General features: G+C 47.2%; 1 protein-coding gene across 3 annotated transcripts in view; it reads right to left on the bottom strand.

Moving 5' to 3' along the window:
- The window catches only part of LOC121532942 (transcription factor COE1-A-like), a 67,917-nt gene that overhangs the window by 9,096 nt on the left and 40,221 nt on the right, over positions 1–18,600 (bottom strand). For all 3 annotated transcript variants that reach the window (XM_041838725.2, XM_041838728.2, XM_041838734.2), the window contains exons 11-14: positions 7,708–7,796; positions 3,306–3,371; positions 1,528–1,690; positions 1,074–1,253 (exon numbers count right to left, since the gene is read on the bottom strand). In XM_041838725.2, the coding sequence (XP_041694659.1) occupies positions 1,074–1,253; positions 1,528–1,690; positions 3,306–3,371; positions 7,708–7,796 (498 nt within the window). The remainder of the gene's footprint in view (positions 1–1,073; positions 1,254–1,527; positions 1,691–3,305; positions 3,372–7,707; positions 7,797–18,600) is intronic.

The following is an 18,600-nucleotide window of genomic DNA, read 5'->3' as shown; positions in this document are numbered from 1 at the left end:
AAAAGTGTCTGCGTAGTGTGTGTGTATGTCTGTGTGTGTGTGCGTGTGTGTGTGCATGCATGCGTGTGTCTCTTTGTGTGTGTGTGTTTGATTGAAAGTGTCTGCTGTCATCGCTGGGCTGTTTGAGCATGTTAAAATACGTGTTAACATCCAAGGGAATCAAAGAGCTGGAATTGAATTGCTTCTCCTGCAATTAGTTTATTGATTTAATTAAGCGTCTTTAATGTAGGGGGGAGGAGGAGAGAGAATGAGAACAGCCATTATAGACACTCTGAGGAGGAGGAGAGAGAATGAGAACAGCCATTATAGACAGTCGTGGGAGGAGGAGAGAGAATGAGAACAGCCATTATAGACAGTCGTGGGAGGAGGAGAGAGAATGAGAACAGCCATTATAGACAGTCGTGGGAGGAGGAGAGAGAATGAGAACAGCCATTATAGACAGTCGTGGGAGGAGGAGAGAGAATGAGAACAGCCATTATAGACAGTCGTGGGAGGAGGAGAGAGAATGAGAACAGCCATTATAGACAGTCGTGGGAGGAGGAGAGAGAATGAGAACAGCCATTATAGACAGTCGTGGGAGGAGGAGAGAGAATGAGAACAGCCATTATAGACAGTCGTGGGAGGAGGAGAGAGAATGAGAACAGCCATTATAGACAGTCGTGGGAGGAGGAGAGAGAATGAGAACAGCCATTATAGACAGTCGTGGGAGGAGGAGAGAGAATGAGAACAGCCATTATAGACAGTCTGTTCTAACACACCGATAAAGGGTGCTCTTAAAGAAACCGATGGTCTTTCACCGCCCCTTTCTTTTTCATTGAGCTTTTCTCTCTTCTATACTTCTCTCTCTCTTTTGGCAATATATCTTTCTTAAATCCATTGCTATTGCTTTCGTGAGGTATAGGCATTTATCGTAGGGCATTGGATGTAGGGCGCAGGGTATAATGTGGAGGGTTTAGTGTGTTACTCACTGGCGTAGGGTATAGCGTGGAAGGTTTCTTGTGGCACTCAATGTTATAGGGTACATAGTGTGGAGGGTTTAATGTGTAGTGTGGACAGTGTAGTGTGGTACTCACTAGCGTAGGGTGAGTTGGCGGCTGACCCGTTGAGGAAGTTGGGTGAGGTTCCTAGTGTGGTCATGCCAGAGTTAGTGTAGCCGTTCATGCTAGTGGAAACAGAGCTGTAGCTGGTCTGCTGTGGTGTGGTGCTGGGGACATAACCATGAGGAGATACACTGCTGCTACTCCTACTGTAACCTAGAGGGAGAGAGGGAGAGGAGAGACAGGGGGAGTCAGGGGAGAGAGGGAGAGAGGGGAGGAGAGAGAGCGAGAGAGGAGGGGGGAGAGAGTAATATAGAGAGGAGGTAGGGTTGGGGGGGGGGGGAGAGATAGGAGAGAGAGAGAAATTAAGAAAGAGAGAGATAAATAAAGAGAAATCAATAGAAAGAGAGAGACTGAGACAAAAATATAATTATGTTTTGATACATTACACAAAACTATGTAACTTCCTGTTTCCTGTGTTTTGGCTCACCCTGATTGGCTATCTGTGTGACCTCTGACCCGGGGAAGGAGTTGACGGCCATCATGCCGGCGTGGACGGAGCCGCTGCCCAGCCCGGTCAGCTGGTTGTGGCCGCGTGGCACTGTTGTATACAACGCCTCTGCCATGTCTGCTGCCCGCTTCAGAATCATCTCCTGACAGAGAGAGAGAGAGACATGTTAGAACGGCTTGGTCATATAACGGAATAGAAAATAATAGAATGGGGCCTCCTGAGTGGCGCAGCGGTCTAAGGCACTGCATCACTAGAGACGTCACTACAGAACCGGGTTCGATCCCGGGCTGTATCACAATTGGCCCAGCGTCGTCCGGTTTAGGGGAGGGTTTGGCCGGGGGGGCTTTACTTGGCTCATCGCGCTCTAGCGTCTCCTTGTGGTGGGCTGGGGACCTGCAGGCTGACCTCGGTCGTCGGGTGAACAGTGTTTCCTCCGACACATTGGTGCGACTGGCTTCCGGGTTAAGCGGGCTGGTGTTAAGAACCGCGGTTTGGCGGATCATGTTTCGGAGGACGCATGACTTGACCTTCGCCTCCCGAGCCCTTTGGGGAGTTGCAGCGATGAGACAAGATCGAAATTGGGGAGAAAAAATATAATTAAATGCAATAGAGTCTTTCTATAAGGCTGAGGGTTCTTTTTTTGCTAACTCCCTCTCTCAAAGAGTGCAATGTGTAAAGTCAGAATATCTGCCGTCTCAGCCACTGCCTGTCACCAAGGGAGTACCCCAAGGCTTGATCCTTGGCCCCACGCTCTTCTCAATTTACATCAACAACATAGCTCAGGCGGTAGGAAGCTCTCTCACCTATTTATATGCAGATGATACAGTCTTATACTCAGCTGGCCCCTCCCCAGATTTTGTGTTAAACGCTTTACAACAACGCTTTCTTAGTGTCCAACAAACTTTCTCTGCCCGTAACCTAGTTTTGAACATCCCCCCACCAGTGTGATTACTACCTCTGAGGGTTTAGAGCTTGAGGTAGTCACCTCATACAAGTACTTGGGAGTATGGCTAGACGGTACACTGTCCTTCTCTCAGCACATATCCAAGCTACAGGCTAAGGTTAAATCTAGACTTGGTTTCCTCTATCGTAATCACTCCTATTTCACCCCAGCTGCCAAACTAACCCTCATTCAGATGACCATCCTACCCATGCTCGATCACGGAGACGTAATTTATAGATCGGCAGGTAAGGGTGCTCTCGAGCGGCTAGATGTTCTATACCATTCAGCCATCAGATTTGCCATCAATGCTCCTTATCGGACACATCACTGCACTCTATACTCCTCTGTAAACTGGACATCTCTGTTACATGACGCAAGACCCACTGGTTGATGCTTATGTTGTCATGTTGTGTTGCTACCATGCTGTGTTGTTGTCTTAGGTCTCTCTTTATGTAGTGTTGTGTTGTCTCTATTGTTGTGATGTGTGTTTGGTCCTATATTTTAATTAGAAATCCTAGCCCCCGTCCCCGCGGGAGGCCTTTTGCCTCTTGGTAGGCAGTCATTGTAAATAAGAATTTGTTCTTAATTGACTTGCCTAGTTAAATAAAGGTTAAATAAAAATACATTTAAAAAAAAAAGATACTGAGAGGAGGGAGAGGCAAAACATGGTTATTAGATTAATAAAATGTTTTCTGTCCTCCCCCTCACTTCCCCCATACTGTCCCTTCTCCACCTCCACTCCTCCCACTGTCAGCGTGAGGGATGGGGATCTGTGTTTTTGCATGTGTGTGAACATTTTGTGTGTGTGTCTCACCTGGTTGTTGTGTGGCATCCCGTACAGCGCTTCTACCAAGTCTGCCGCTCTCTTTAGAATGACTTCCTGTGGAGGAGGAGAGAAGAAGAGAAGGAGAGGAGGAGGGGGTGAATACGGAACTCTTCAGAGCTCCATTTTATTACACATTGTGCTATGAATGCAGGATTGAGGGATGGAAAGAAAGAGAGAGAGAAAGAGAGAGCGAAAGAGAGAGAGAAAGAGAGAGAGAAAGAGAGAAATGTGCAGGTCCCAACCACTGGTTATTATCTAGGCAGTACGCGAAAGAGAGAGAGAGAGAGAGAGAAAGAGAGAGTCTTCCTCTGAATAAAACATGAGTCTCTCTCATTCTCCATCATTCAACCATCAACAAGCAATCCTGTCTACATCTCCCCTCAGACTAACCTCTCAAAGGATCACCCATCAATTTGACACTACACAGCCTGCCTATGACACTACACAGCCTGCCTATGACACTTCACAGCCTGCCTATGACACTACACAGACTGCCTATGACACTACACAGCCTGCCTATGACAGTCTGTCTATACCTGTAATAGTCTGTCATCTGTAGTACCCCAATCTCTGCCCTGTGATTATCCTATCAACCCTAAAACAATATACACAAACAGTGTATGTAAAACCCTTTTTAAAAATGAATGTGCCGGAGGTGCGACAACCAGGAAATTGCTCTCCCCTCCTGAGTGAGTCAAATTGCGCTCTCTCTCTCTCTCTCACTCACACACTGTGTTCTCGCCCAGTCTGTGTCAAGTGTGTGTTTCGCTGTGAACATGCACGGAGCGTTTGTGCTCTCACTCCGACACACTGCCTTTCAATCAGCCCCCTGAACACACACACACAGACACACACACGCTTGCAGGACATGCCAGGAGGGTCAGCAAAGCAATAAAGAGTGTGAAGTGCTGTCAAAGGTGCTAGATTCACTCAATAATGCGAGTTCTGCTTCTGTGTTACCCTCCCATTACTAGATGTATACAAGAGAGAGGGGGAGAGGGAGAGGGGGAAGGAGAGAGAGGGAGAGAGAATGAGATATGTATGGGAGGGGGAAAAAAGGGAGACCGAAACAGAGAGACAGAGCGGGGGGGAGATAGAGAACAGAGTCCTATCTCGTCAGTCCGCTCTAGGTGATTGAGAGACATGGGGTCCCAGGGAAGGTAAGTGGATCTTTAGTATGTATGCTCTCCTCTCCTCTCCTCTCCTCTCCTCTCCTCTCCTCTCCTCTCCTCTCCTCTCCTCTCCTCTCCTCTCCTCTCCTCCTCTCCTTTCTCTCTCCTCTCCTCCCATTCCCTTCTTTGCCTCCCAGGGATGACTAGATGGACGGATGGAGGGAAGAGAGGAGGAGGAGGGGAAATGAGGGGAAGAGTATTAGGACACAAACAGAACCCCCACTGTGAGCTGTAAAGAGGAGAGCACCACTCCCTCCTTCCATCTCTTCATCTCAGTTTCTTCATCCCCTACGTCTGTCTTCCCATCTCTCTTTCTCCTTTGCTCTCTGTCTCTCTCTCTCTTCATCCCTCCCTCCCTCTCTTGTTTTCTTCTCATCCCCTGTTCTGTCTGTTTAGTCCTGGAGTCTGTTGAATTAGTAAAGTGATTATGAGGACTGGGGTCCAGAGTCACTCTAAAGATAATCACAGAAATGTTGTTAGCTGCTCTGTGTCCATAGATAGTACCGCTTACCGTAAAACATTTCCTGGACTGTGTGTGTGTGTGTGCGTGCATATGGTGTATGTGTGTGTGTGTGTGTGTGTGTGTGTGTGTGCAGGGACTCTTCCTGTAAAGGCTGTGAGGGCCTGATGTAAACAGGAAGGGAACCTGATCCAGACCTCTGGCCTGCTGTCGTCTGGCGGTCAACGGAATCATTAGCCACACCAGATGGAACCTACAGGAGCCAGACGGAACCTTGACAAACCAGACGGAACCTAGCCACCAGACAGATGGAATTTAAGGAGGGAAGATTCATTTAAGACCCCTTTTTAAGCAATGATAAGTTGGGGGGACACCTGAGTCAGTGATACAGGAGACAAGTTAACATTGTGTCTATGTCCAAATGACACCCTATTCCCTATTTAGTGCGCTACTTGTGATCCATAGGACTATTTTCAAAAGTAGTGCACTATCTAAGGAATAGGGTACCATTTGGTACACATTTCTTGTTTCTCTGCAGTGATTAAGTCCAGTTGTTGAGAGAAGCGAGGTCAACAATAAATTGTTATTAGCTCAATAAAGACTCAGATCAATAGAGGTGAAATGAACAACCAGACCTGCCTGCTACCAACTTCCTAGCTACCTACCAGTGGAGACTGCTGAGGGGAGGACGGCTCATAATAATGGCTGGAACGGAGCAAATGGAATGTCATTAAACACCTGGAAACCATGTTTGATGTATTTGATACCATTCTACCTATTCCACTCCAGTCATTACCACAAGCCCGTCCGTCCCATTTAAGGTACAACCATCCTCCTGTTCTACCTACATACCTACCACTACCTACACCACACACACACACCACACCACCTACCACTGTTCATTTATTGGAGGAAGGAAAGAGAGGGGGGAGGGGAGGGAGAGGGGGATGTAGAGAGAGAAATATATAGAGAGCGAGAGAGCGAGAGTGAAGGGGAGGAGATACAGGGGGTTGTTAGTCTAAAGATCAGGGGCCGTATGTATCAAGCGTTTCAGTAGGAGTGCTGATTTGTTCCACAGACCTCACCACCAGACATGACCCAGAGTGAGGGAGAGGTGATTTCTCTCTTAACCTCCTACACCTGTTCGCTCTCCCCTCCCCCGCTGTCTCTCAGTGCTGAACGACCAATCAAGCCCAGCGCACTGTGTGTGTGGCCAGTAATAACGGCCAGCTGGGCAGTTCTTCCATCCACTGACCCCCCAGCTCACTGACTGAACCATGATGGATCACCTGTATACCTCTCCTCCCCCTTGTCCTCCCCCCTCCTCAACTCAGTTTTTCACAATTCCTGACATTTAATCCTATTAAAAATTCCCTGTTTCGGGTAGCCTTACACAAGCTTCCCACAATAAGTTGGGTGAATTTTGGTCCATTTCTCCTGACAGAGCTGGTGTAACTGAGTTAGGTTTGTAGGCCTCCTTGCTCGCACACGCTTTTTTAGTTCTGCCCACAAATGTTCTATAGGATTGAGGTCATGGCTTTGTGATGGCCACTCCAATACCTTGACTTTGTTGTCCTTAAGCCATTTTGCCACATCTTTGGAAAAATGCTTGGGGTCATTGTCCATTTGGAAGACCCATTTGCGACCAAGCTTTAACTTCCTGACTGATGTCTTGAGATGTTGCTTCAACATATCCACATAATTTTCCTTCCTCATGATGCCATCTATTTTGTGAAGTGCACCAGTCCCTCCTGCAGCAAAGCACCCCCACAGCATGATGCTGCCACCCCCGTGCTTCACGGTTGGGATGGTGTTCTTTGGCTTGCAAGCACCCCCCTTTTTCCTCCAAACATAACAATGGTCATTATGGCCAAACAGTTCTATTTTTGTTTCATCAGACCAGAGGACATTTGTCCAAAAAGTACAATCTTTGTCCCCATGTGCAGTTGCAAACCGTAGTGTGGCTTTTTTATGGCGGTTTTGGAGCAGTGGCTTCTTCCTTGCTGAGCGGCCTTTCAGGTTATGTCGATATATGACTTGTTTTACTGTGGATATAGATACTTTTGTACCTTTTTCCTCCAGCATCTTCACAAGGTCCTTTGCTGTGGTTCTGGGATTGATTTGCACTTTTCGCAACAAGTACGTTCATCTCTAAGAGACAGAACGCGTCTACTTCCTGAGCGGTATGATGGCTGCGTGGTCCCATGGTGTTTATACTTGCGTACTATTGTTTATACAGATTAATGTGGTACCTTCAGGCATTTGGAAATTTCTCCCAAGGTTGAACCAGACTTGTGGAGGTCTACAATTGTTTTTCTGAGGTCTTGGCTGATTTCTTTTGATTTTCCCATGATGTCAAGCAAAGAGGCACTGAGTTTGAAGGTAGGCCTTGAAATACATCCACAGGTACACCTCCAATTGATTCAAATTATGTCAATTAGCGTATCAGAAGCTTCTAAAGCCATGACATCATTATCTGGAATTTTCCATGCTTTTTAAAGGCACAGTCAACTTAGTGTATGTAAACTTCTGACCCACTGGAATTGTGATACAGTGAATTATAAGTGAAATAATCTGTCTGTAAACAATTGTTGGAAAAATTACTTGTGTCATGCACAAAGTAGATGACCTAACCGACTTGCGAAAACTATAGTTTGTTAGCAAGAAATTTGTGGAGTGGTTGAAAAACGAGTTTTAATGACTCCAACCTAAGTGTATGTAAACTTCTGACTTCAACTGTATGTGTGTGTGTACTGACCTTAGGTAGTCTCTCCTGGTCTCCTGGATGTCTGGGGATGACCTTCTGTAACCTCTGGAAGCCGTAATCTATAGTGGGCTCATTCAACGCTATGGAAAGAGGGAGAGAGAGACATAGAGAGAGAGAGAGAGAGAGAGAGAGAGAGAGAGAGAGAGAGAGAGAGAGAGAGAGAGAGAGAGAGAGAGAGAGAGAGAGAGAGAGAGAGAGAGAGAGAGAGAGAGAGAGAGAGAGAGAGAGAGAGAGAGAGAGAGAGAGAGAGAGGAGTTAGAGTGATTATGTACAGTAATACAGTCAACAGCCTTAGTGGTTAATAAACTGCACCAGAGATGAGTTAGAAAGTGTGTGTGTCCGGTGGTCTCTCTAACAACGTTGTTCACTTGAGCTAATCAACAACTAATGTAAGTATTTACAGAGCTCTCTCTCTCTCTCTCTCTCTCTCTCTCTCTCTCTCTCTCTCTCTCTCTCTCTCTCTCTCTCTCTCTCTCTCTCTCTCTCTCTCTCTCTCTCTCTCTCTCTCTCTCTCTCTCTCTCTCAATTCAATTCAATTCAATTCAATTTGCTTTATTGGCATGACGTAACAATGTACATATTGCCAAAGCTACCTTTGGATATTTACACTATTAACATAGTGCTTTGGTGCAGTGGTTGCACAGCCTTTCCCTTCTCAATGGCAAGGCTGTGCTCACTGAGCCTGTACTTTGTCAAGGTTTTTCTAAGGTTTTGATCAGTAACCATGGTCAAATAGTTAGCCATGGTGTACTGTCGATTTAGTCTCTCTAAATAACAACAGCCCACCTCTCTCTCTCTCTCTCTCTCTCTCTCTCTCTCTCTCTCTCTCTCTCTCTCTCTCTCTCTCTCTCTCTCTCTCTCTCTCTCTCTCTCTCTCTCTCTCTCTCTCTCTCTCTCTCCTTTTTCCTCTATTCTATATTCCTCTATTCTTTATTCTCTATTCCTCTATTCCTCTATTCCTCTATTCCTCTATTCTTTATTCCTCTATTCCTCTATCCTCTATTCTCTATTCCTCTATTCTTCTATTCTATATTCCTCTATTCTTTATTCTCTATTCCTCTATTCCTCTATTCCTCTATTCTTTATTCTCTATTCCTCTATTCCTCTATTCTCTATTCTCTATTCCTCTATTCTCTATTCCTCTATTCCTCTATTCCTCTATTCCTCTATTCCTCTATTCTCTAGCCCGAGGAAACTCTGATACAGTAGCAAACAGAGCGATCAAAGCAGCCGCAGGAGAAACAGAACAGGCCAACAGTTGATCGTCCTCAGAGAAGAAAACCTTATTAAGTGTTAACAGCCTCTGTGAAGACAGAGGTTGACCACGGCATGGGCAAATGGGAGCCTGGAGTGATAGATTGAGAAAAGAGGGAACAGGGAGATGAGAGAGAGACTAGGTCAGACAGTGAAACGTCAGTACAGGCCAGCTGTTAAAGATATGAATCAAGCCAAAACAATGAGAAGATCAAATCTTCAAATATTAGAGGAATAACAGTTGACATAATTTTGTCTCCTCTGACCCCTTTAAGTCGTAAGTAGGATTCAGACTAGGATTAGTCCTGTGTTCTTATTACACTAACTGGCTGAGGGTCTATGGTTTTTCAGAACATATTATGACGCAGGATATGTAAGTAAAGAGCCTTTTAGATATGAACAGAGCGAGAGAGAGAGAGAGAGAGAGAGAGAGAGAGAGAGAGAGAGAGAGGGCAAGATAGAGAGAGAGAGAGAGAGAGAGAGAGAGAGAGAGAGAGAGAGAGAGAGAGAGAGAGAAAGATAAAGAGAGAGAGAGAGAGAGAGAGATAGAGAGAGAAAGAGAGAAACCATTAATACATCATTAACTTTATAATCAGCAACTGTAGGGCTTCATCTCCCATTCACCTCGATCAGCTCCATTATCAGGATCAATACAAATGGAAGTTTCATGAAGCCACATCCACACCACAATCCACAACGCTTCATATTTCACTGGAATAACCCACAGGAATAGAGGGTAGGAGATGGTAATGAGTTAGGGAGGGACGGAGGTGGAGAGGGGAGAGTATGAGTGAGGGAAAAAAGTATTTGATCCCCTGCTGATTTTGTACGTTTGCCCACTGACAAAGAAATGATCAGTCTATAATTTTTATGGTAGGTTTATTTGAACAGTGAGAGACAGAATAACAACAACAAAATCCAGAAAAACGCATTTCAAGAATGTTAAAAATTGATTTGCATTTTAAGGAGGGAAATAAGTATTTGACCCCCTTTCAATCAGAAAGAATTCTGGCTCACAGGTGTCTTTTATACAGGTAACGAGCTGAGATTAGGAGCACACTCTTAAAGAGAGTGCTCCTAATCTCAGTTTGTTACCTGTATAAAAGTCCTCTGTGATTGCCAACAAGGGTTTTGCCACCAAGTACTAAGTCATGTTTTGCAGAGGGGTCAAATACTTATTACCCTCATTAAAATGCAAATCAATTTATAACATTTTTGACATGGTTTTTCTGGATGTGTTTGTTGTTATTCTGTCTCTCACTGTTCAAATAAGCCTACCATTAAAATTATAGACTGATCATGTCTTGGGCAAACGTACAAAATCAGCAAGGGATCAAATACATTTTTCCCTCACTGTATGAGTTAGGGAGGGCCGTAGGAGGAGAGGGGAGAGTATGTATGAGTTAGGGTGGGAGGGAGGAGGAAGAGAGAGGGGAGAGTATGAGTTAGGGAGGGAGGGAGGAGGAGGAGAGGGGAGAGTATGTATGAGTTAGGGAGGGCCGGAGGGCCGGAGGAGGAGAGGGGAGAGTATGTATGAGTTAGGGAGGGAGGGAGGAGGAGGAGAGGGGAGAGTATGTATGAGTTAGGGAGGGAGGGAGGAGGAGGAGAGGGGAGAGTATGTATGAGTTAGGGAGGGAGGAGGAGGAGGAGAGGGGAGAGTATGTATGAGTTAAGGAGGGAGGAGGAGGAGAGGGGAGAGTATGAGTTAGGGAGGGAGGGAGGAGGAGGAGAGGAGAGAGTATGAGTTAGGGAGGGAGGGAGGAGGAGGAGAGGGGAGAGTATGTATGAGTTAGGGAGGGCCGGAGGAGGAGAGGGGAGAGTATGTATGAGTTAGGGAGGGAGGGAGGAGGAGGAGAGGGGAGAGTATGTATGAGTTAAGGAGGGAGGAGGAGGAGAGGGGAGAGTATGTATGAGTTAGGGAGGGAGGGAGGAGGAGGAGAGGAGAGAGTATGTATGAGTTAGGGAGGGAGGGAGGAGGAGGAGAGGGGAGAGTATGTATGAGTTAGGGAGGGAGGGAGGAGGAGGAGAGGGGAGAGTATGTATGAGTTAGGGAGGGAGGGAGGAGGAGGAGAGGGGAGAGTATGTATGAGTTAGGGAGGGAGGAGGAGGAGAGGGGAGAGTATGTATGAGTTAGGGAGGGAGGGAGGAGGAGGAGAGGGGAGAGTATGTATGAGTTAGGGAGGGAGGGAGGAGGAGGAGGATGGGAGAGTATGTATGAGTTAAGAAGGGAGGAGGAGGAGAGGGGAGAGTATGTATGAGTTAAGAAGGGAGGGAGGAGGAGAGGGGAGAGTATGTATGAGTTAAGAAGGGAGGAGGAGGAGGAGGAGAGGGGAGAGTATGAGTTAGGGAGGGAGGGAGGAGGAGGAGGAGAGGGGAGAGTATGTATGAGTTAGGGAGGGAGGGAGGGAGGAGGAGGAGAGGGGAGAGTATGTATGAGTTAGGGAGGGAGGGAGGGAGGAGGAGAGGGGAGAGTATGAGTTAGGGAGGGCCGGAGGAGGAGAGGGGAGAGTATGTATGAGTTAGGGAGGGAGGGAGGAGGAGGAGAGGGGAGAGTATGTATGAGTTAGGGAGGGAGGGAGGAGGAGGAGAGGGGAGAGTATGAGTTAGGGAGGGCCGGAGGAGGAGAGGGGAGAGTATGTATGAGTTAGGGAGGGAGGGAGGAGGAGGAGAGGGGAGAGTATGAGTTAGGGAGGGAGGGAGGAGGAGGAGGAGAGGGGAGAGTATGTAGGAGTTAGGGAGGGAGGGAGGGAGGAGGAGGAGAGGGGAGAGTATGTATGAGTTAGGGAGGGAGGGAGGGAGGAGGAGAGGGGAGAGTATGTATGAGTTAGGGAGGGAGGGAGGAGGAGGAGAGGGGAGAGTATGAGTTAGGGAGGGCCGGAGGAGGAGAGGGGAGAGTATGTATGAGTTAGGGAGGGAGGGAGGAGGAGGAGAGGGGAGAGTATGAGTTAGGGAGGGAGGAGGAGGAGGAGAGGGGAGAGTATGCATGAGTTAAGGAGGGAGGAGGAGGAGAGGGGAGAGTATGTATGAGTTAGCGAGGGAGGAGGAGAGGGGAGAGTATGTATGAGTTAGGGAGGGAGGGAGGGAGGAGGAGGAGAGGGGAGAGTATGAGTTAGGGAGGGAGGAGGAGGAGGAGAGGGGAGAGTATGCATGAGTTAAGGAGGGAGGAGGAGGAGAGGGGAGAGTATGTATGAGTTAGGGAGGGAGGAGGAGGAGAGGGGAGAGTATGTATGAGTTAGGGAGGGAGGAGGAGGAGGAGAGGGGAGAGTATGTATGAGTTAAGGAGGGATGAGGAGGAGAGGGGAGAGTATGTATGAGTTAGGGAGGGAGGGAGGAGGAGAGGGGAGAGTTTTTATGAGTTAGGGAGGGAGGGGGGAGGAGAAGGAGGAGGGAAGGATGAGGAAAGGAGGGGAGGAGGAGAGGAAGAAGACAGATGGATGAGAGGTCGGAAGGACAGTGATCTGTCTCCCTGTAGTATGAATGAGGAACAGGGACACTTTGTAAGAAACCTCCTGTAAGAATACTGGTTCCATCACCTCTGATGCTCTCACCCATGCTTCCTTTCTCTCTCTCTCTCTCTCTCTCTCTCTCTCTCTCTCTCTCTCTCTCTCTCTCTCTCTCTCTCTCTCTCTCTCTCTCTCTCTCTCTGTGATTGACCCCCTCCTCTCTCATTCTGCGTAATATTTATGCTTCATTCTTTATTTTCCTCCCTCTCTCCCTCTGTCTTTCTCTATCCCTCTCTCCCTCCATCTTTCTCTGTCTCTCTCTCCCTGCGTCTTTCTCTGTCCCTCTGTCTTTCTCTGTCCCTCTCTCCCTCTGTCTTTCTCTGTCCCTCTCTCCCACTGTCTCTCTCTGTCCCTCTCTCCCACTGTCTCTCTCTGTCCCTCTCTCCCACTGTCTTTCTCTGTCCCTCTCTCCCACTGTCTCTCTCTGTCCCTCTCTCCCACTGTCTTTCTCTGTCCCTCTCTCCCTCCGTCTCTCTCTGTCCCTCTCTCCCTCCATCTTTCTCTGACCCTCCCTCTCTCCCTCTGTTCTCCAGTGTTCTGGTGGGATCTCATGAGAGATAGCTATGGATCGATTCAGAAACTGGCAGGAGGTTCAATACCATTGAATTACTGCTTCATTCTTCACACACACACACACACACACACACACATTTTTTTTTTTTTACATTTAAGTCATTTAGCAGATGCTCTTATCCAGAGCGACTTACAAATTGTACACACTGACCCTTCCCCCAACCTAAATCAATACCATACAATCTTGTTTTTGATCAATTTCTCCATAAACTGGTGATTGTGTTTATTTGGAGGATCAGACAGACTAAATTACACATCACTTGAACATGTTAAGAGGATAAAACAGCAGGAAATTCAGACCCATAGAATGTATGACTTATTTTTTATAGAGGAAAGCCTGCCTATTTTATTTTGAAACAGATGCTTGAGAATTTTATGAATGAATGTATGTAAATATAACATTTCCCTATGATAATACCAAAAGTTAAACTAATCTAGAAATTAAGATTACAGTAAGATTACTAGGCCTATAGCAAACAATATTTCATAATCTACCCCATCATAAAAGTGCAAAATGGAAAATCCTATAATCAACATAAATCAAATAGTGCTCTTCAGGATAGATTAGAATGAGGTGTTCCACCATCTGGACATTCCAATTCCTTCCTACCATTCCATTTAGCAGGAGAGACGGTTTAAACCCTGAATCTCATTTGAATATCCCCTCAATATGGAGGTTGTTTAGGAACTGTGACTGACTGTAGGTACTGTATCTGAGAGTACACTGAGTGTGTGTGCATATATGTGTGTGTGAGTGTGTGTGTGTGTGGGGGGGGGGCATGTGTGTGTGGCGTGCTCCCCATCTCTACCAGGAGAATCCACAAGTTTTAATCAACAGCAGACTCCACAGCAGCTCAATAAAATACTGAATTCACAAATGGGAAATAGAGAGAGAAATAGACTACCTTGTTACTGCACTCTACTGTTATTGTATTGGTGTGTGAGAGCGAGAGCGCGAGAGAGAGAGAGAGAGAGAGAGAGAGAGAGAGAGAGAGAGAGGGAGAGGGAGAGGGAGAGGGAGAGGGAGAGGGAGAGGGAGAGGGAGAGGGAGAGGGAGAGGGAGAGAGAGAGAGAGAGAGAGAGAGAGAGAGAGAGAGAGAGAGAGAGAGAGGGATTGTGTGTGTGTGCTTCTAAAGTCCATCTACTACACATTGACGCTAATGCCAGTAATACAGGTACAGACTGAAGTCCTTTCATTTCACAGTTCCTCCCGATATAAAAATGACAAACATCTTCTGGCTCTTTCCACCCCCCTGTGGAATTGTAGTCAGATAGAACTTTGAGAGAATGGGAGTTAAATGGCACACTATTCCATATTTAGTGCACTACTTTTGACCAGGGCCCTATGGGCTTTATATAGGGAGCCATTTGGGACATAGTTAGAGTCTTTCAGCTTGTTAATATTCTGTTGCTGTATTTTAGTATTCTCCTGTCCCTGTCCTGTTCTAACAGCATCCTCAGCCTCCTGACTGATGCTTCACACCTAATCAGTACTGGGCCCAGAAATACTACTCTTAATCTGTCTGTCTGTCTGTCTGTCTGTCTGTCTGTCTGTCTGTCTGTCTGTCTGTCTGTCTGTCTGTCTGTCTGTCTGTCTGTCTGTCTGTCTGTCTGTCTGTCTGTCTGTCTGTCTGTCTGTCTGTCTGTCTGTCTGTCTGTCTGTCTGTCTGTCTGTCTGCCTGCCTGCCTGCCTGCCTGCCTGCCTGTCTGTCTGTCTGTCTGTCTGAGAAAGAGCGAAAGCGAAAGCCAGAGCGAGAGCATTGGTCTTTGCATGTGCATGTGGGCGAGTGTGTGCATACGCACCAGAAATTTTAACAACTACCCCTAATGAGAATAGTATTGACGTATACACTGACTCGGTGACTGAGTTCATCAGGAAGTGCATAGAGAATATTGTTCCCACTGCGACAATTAGAACATATCCAAACCAAAAACGGTGGATAGATGGCAGCATTTGCACAAAACTGAAAGTGTGAACCACCACATTTAACCACAGCAAGGTGAATGGGAACATCGTCGTGTACAAACAGATCTCTGTAAGGCAATCAAACAGGCAAAACAACAGTACAGAAACAAAGCGGAGTCGCAATTTAACGGCTCAGACACGAGACGTATGTGGCAGGGACTCCAGACAATCACGGATTATAAAGGGAAAACCAGCCACGTCGCGGACACTGAGGCCTCGCTCCGGCGTCTTACTCCCAGACACCTTCTTCGCCCCACTTCGATGAAAACACAGAGCCACCAACGCGGGCCACCGCTGCTCACAAGGACTGTGGGCTCTCGTTCTCCATGGCCGACGTGAGTAAGACATTTAAGCGTGTTAACTCTCGCAAGGCTGCCGGCCCAGACGGCCTCAGAACATGTGCAGACCAACTGGCTGGAGTGTTTATGGACATATTCAATCTCTCCCTATTCCAGTCTGCTGTCCCCACTTGCTTCAAGATGTCCACCATTGTTCCTGTACCAAAGAAAGCAAAGGTAACTGAACTGACTATTGCCCCGTAGCACTCACTTCTGTTATCATGAAGTGCTTTGAGAGACTAGTGAAGGATCATATCACCTCTACGTTACCCGACACCCTGGACCCACTACAATTTGCATACTGCCCGAACAGATCCACGGATGGCACTATCCCCATGGCATGGCACACTGCCCTATCCCATCTGGACTAGAGGAATACCTATGGAAGATGGCACTATCCCCATGGCACTGCACACCGCCCTATCCCATCTGGACAAGAGGAATACCTATGGAAGAATGCTGTTCATTGACTACAGCTCAGCCTTCAACACCATAGTGTCCTCCAAGCTCATCACTAAGCTCGGGGCCTTGGGTCTGAACCCCGCCCTGTGCAACTGGGTCCTGGAATACCTGACGGTGCCGACCCTAGGTTAGTGAAGGTAGGCAACAACACCTCCGCCACACTGATCCACAAGGGTGCGTGTTTAGCTCCCTCCTGTATTCGCTGTTCACCCATGACTGCGGGGCCATGCATGCCTCCAACTTAATCATCAAGTTTGCTGACGACACAACAGTGGTAGGCCTGATTACCAACAACGATAAGACAGCCTAGAGGGAGGAGGTGAGGGCCCTGGAGTGGTGCCGGGAAAATAACCTCCCCCTCAACGTCAACAAAACGAAAGAGCTGATCGTGGAGAGAGAGAGCACACCTCCATCCACATTGACGGGCCACAGTGGAGAGGGTGAAAAGCTTCAAGTTCCTCAGCATGCATATCACTGACAAATGGTCCATCCACACAGACAGTGTGCTGAAGAAGGCGCAACAGCGCCTCTTCAATCTCAGGAGGTTTAAGAAATTTGGCTTGGCCCCTCAGTCCCTCACATACTTCTACAAATGCACCGATGACAGCATCCTGTCAGACTGTATCACCGCCTGGTACGGCAATTGCACTGTCCGCAACCACAGGGTGATGCCGCCCAATGCATCACCGGGGCACACTGCTTGACCTCCAGGACATCTACAGCACCCTGTGCACCCTGTGTCACAGGAAGGCCAAGAAGATCATCAAGGATCTCAGCCACCCGAGCCACGGCCTGTTCACCCTGCTACCATCTAGAAGACAGAGACGGTACTGCTGCATCACAGCTGGGACCGAGAGACTAAAAACAGCTTCTATCTCCAGCCAATAGTCACCACTAGCTGGCCTCCGTCCAGTACCCTGCCCTGAACTTAGTCACTGATACTAGCTGGCTACCGGCCGGTACTCTACCCTGCAACTTAGAGGCTGCTGCCCTACGTACATGGAACACTGTTCACTTTAGTAATGGAGCACTGGTCACTTTAATAATGTTTACTGTTTTACCCATTTCATATTTATATACTGTTTCTAGTCAAGGCTCATCCTATATAACTACTGCTGTACACACCTTTTCTACTCACATACAGTCCATACTGTCTATACACTCTTTTATATACATATACACTACATGGCCAAAAGTATGTGGACAACTGCTTGTAGTACATCTCATTCCAAAATCATGGGCATTAATATGGAGTTGGTCCCCCCCTTGTTGTTATAACAGCCTCCACTCTTCTGGCTTTCCACTAGATGTTGGTACATTGCTGCGGGGACTTGCTTCCATTCAGCCACAACAGCATTAGTGAGGTTGGGCACTGATGTTGGGCGATTAGGCCCGCAGTCGGCGTTCCAATTCATCCCAAAGGTGTTTGATGGGGTTGAGGTCAGGGCTCTGTGCAGGTCAGTCAAATTCTTCCACACCGATCTCAACAAACCATTTCTGTATGAACCTCACTTTATGCATGGGGCATTGTCATGCTGAAACAGGAAAGGGCCTTCCGCAAAGGTTGGAAGCATAGAATTGTCTAGAATGTCATTGTATGCTGTAGTGTTAATATTTCCCTTCATTGGAACTAAGGGGCCTAGCACGAACCATGAAAAACAGACCCAGACCATTACTCCTCCTCCACCAAACTTTACAGTTGGCACTATGCATTCGGGCAGGTAGCGTTCTCTTGGCATCCGCCAAACCCAGACTCATTACTCCAGAGAAAGCGTTTCGACTGCTCCAGATCCAATGGCGGCGAGCTTTATACCATTCCAGCCGATGCTTGGCATTGCGCATGGTGATCTTAGGCTTGTGTGCGGCTGCTCGGCCATGGAAACCCATTTCATAAAGCTCCCGACTAACAGTTATTGTGCTGACGTTGCTTCCAGAGGCAGTTTGGAACTCGGTAGTGAGTGTTGCAACCGAGGACAGAGGATTTTTATGCGCTACGCGCTTCAGCACTCAGTGGTCCCATTCTGTGAGCTTATGTGGCCTACCACTTTGCGGCTGATTCGGGGCAGCTCTAGCAGTGCAGAAATGTGACAAGCTGACTTGTTGGAAAGGTGGCACATTGAAAGTCACTGAGCTCTTCAGTATGGGCCATTCTACTGCCAATGTTTGTCCATGGAGATTGCATGGCTGTGTGCTCAATTTATACACCTGTCAGCAACGGGTGTGGCTGAAATAGCCACATCCACTAGTGTAGTGTACAGTGGCTTGCGAAAGTATTCACCCCCCTTGGGGGGTGAATACAACCTGGAATTAAAATAGATTTTTTTGGGGGTTGATATCATTGGATTTATACAGCATGCCTACCACTTTGAAGATGCAAAATATATTTTGTTGTGAAACAAACAAGAAATAAAACAAAAAAAACAGTGTGCATAACTAATCACCCCCTCAAAGTCAATACTTTGTAGAACCACCTTTTGCAGCAATTACAGCTGTAAGTCTCTTGGGATATGTCTCTATAAGCTTGGCACAATGGCATAATCTAGCCACTGGGATTTTTCCCCATTCTTCAAGGCAAAACTGCTCCAGCTCCTTCAAGTTGGATGGGTTCTGCTGGTGTACAGCAATCTTTAAGTCACACCACAGATTCTCCATTGGATTGAGGTCTGGGCTTTGACTAGGCCATTCCAAGACATTTAAATGGTTTCCCTTAAACCACTCGAGTGTTGCTTTAGCAGTATGCTTAGGGTCATTGTCCTGCTGGAAGGTGAACCTCCGTCCCAGTCTCAAA

This window comes from Coregonus clupeaformis, chromosome 21 (genome assembly GCF_020615455.1).
Source record: "Coregonus clupeaformis isolate EN_2021a chromosome 21, ASM2061545v1, whole genome shotgun sequence".
NCBI lineage: Eukaryota > Metazoa > Chordata > Actinopteri > Salmoniformes > Salmonidae > Coregonus > Coregonus clupeaformis.
The sequence above is the reverse complement of the archived record's forward strand: the minus strand, read 5'-3'. Positions and strand labels throughout refer to the sequence as shown.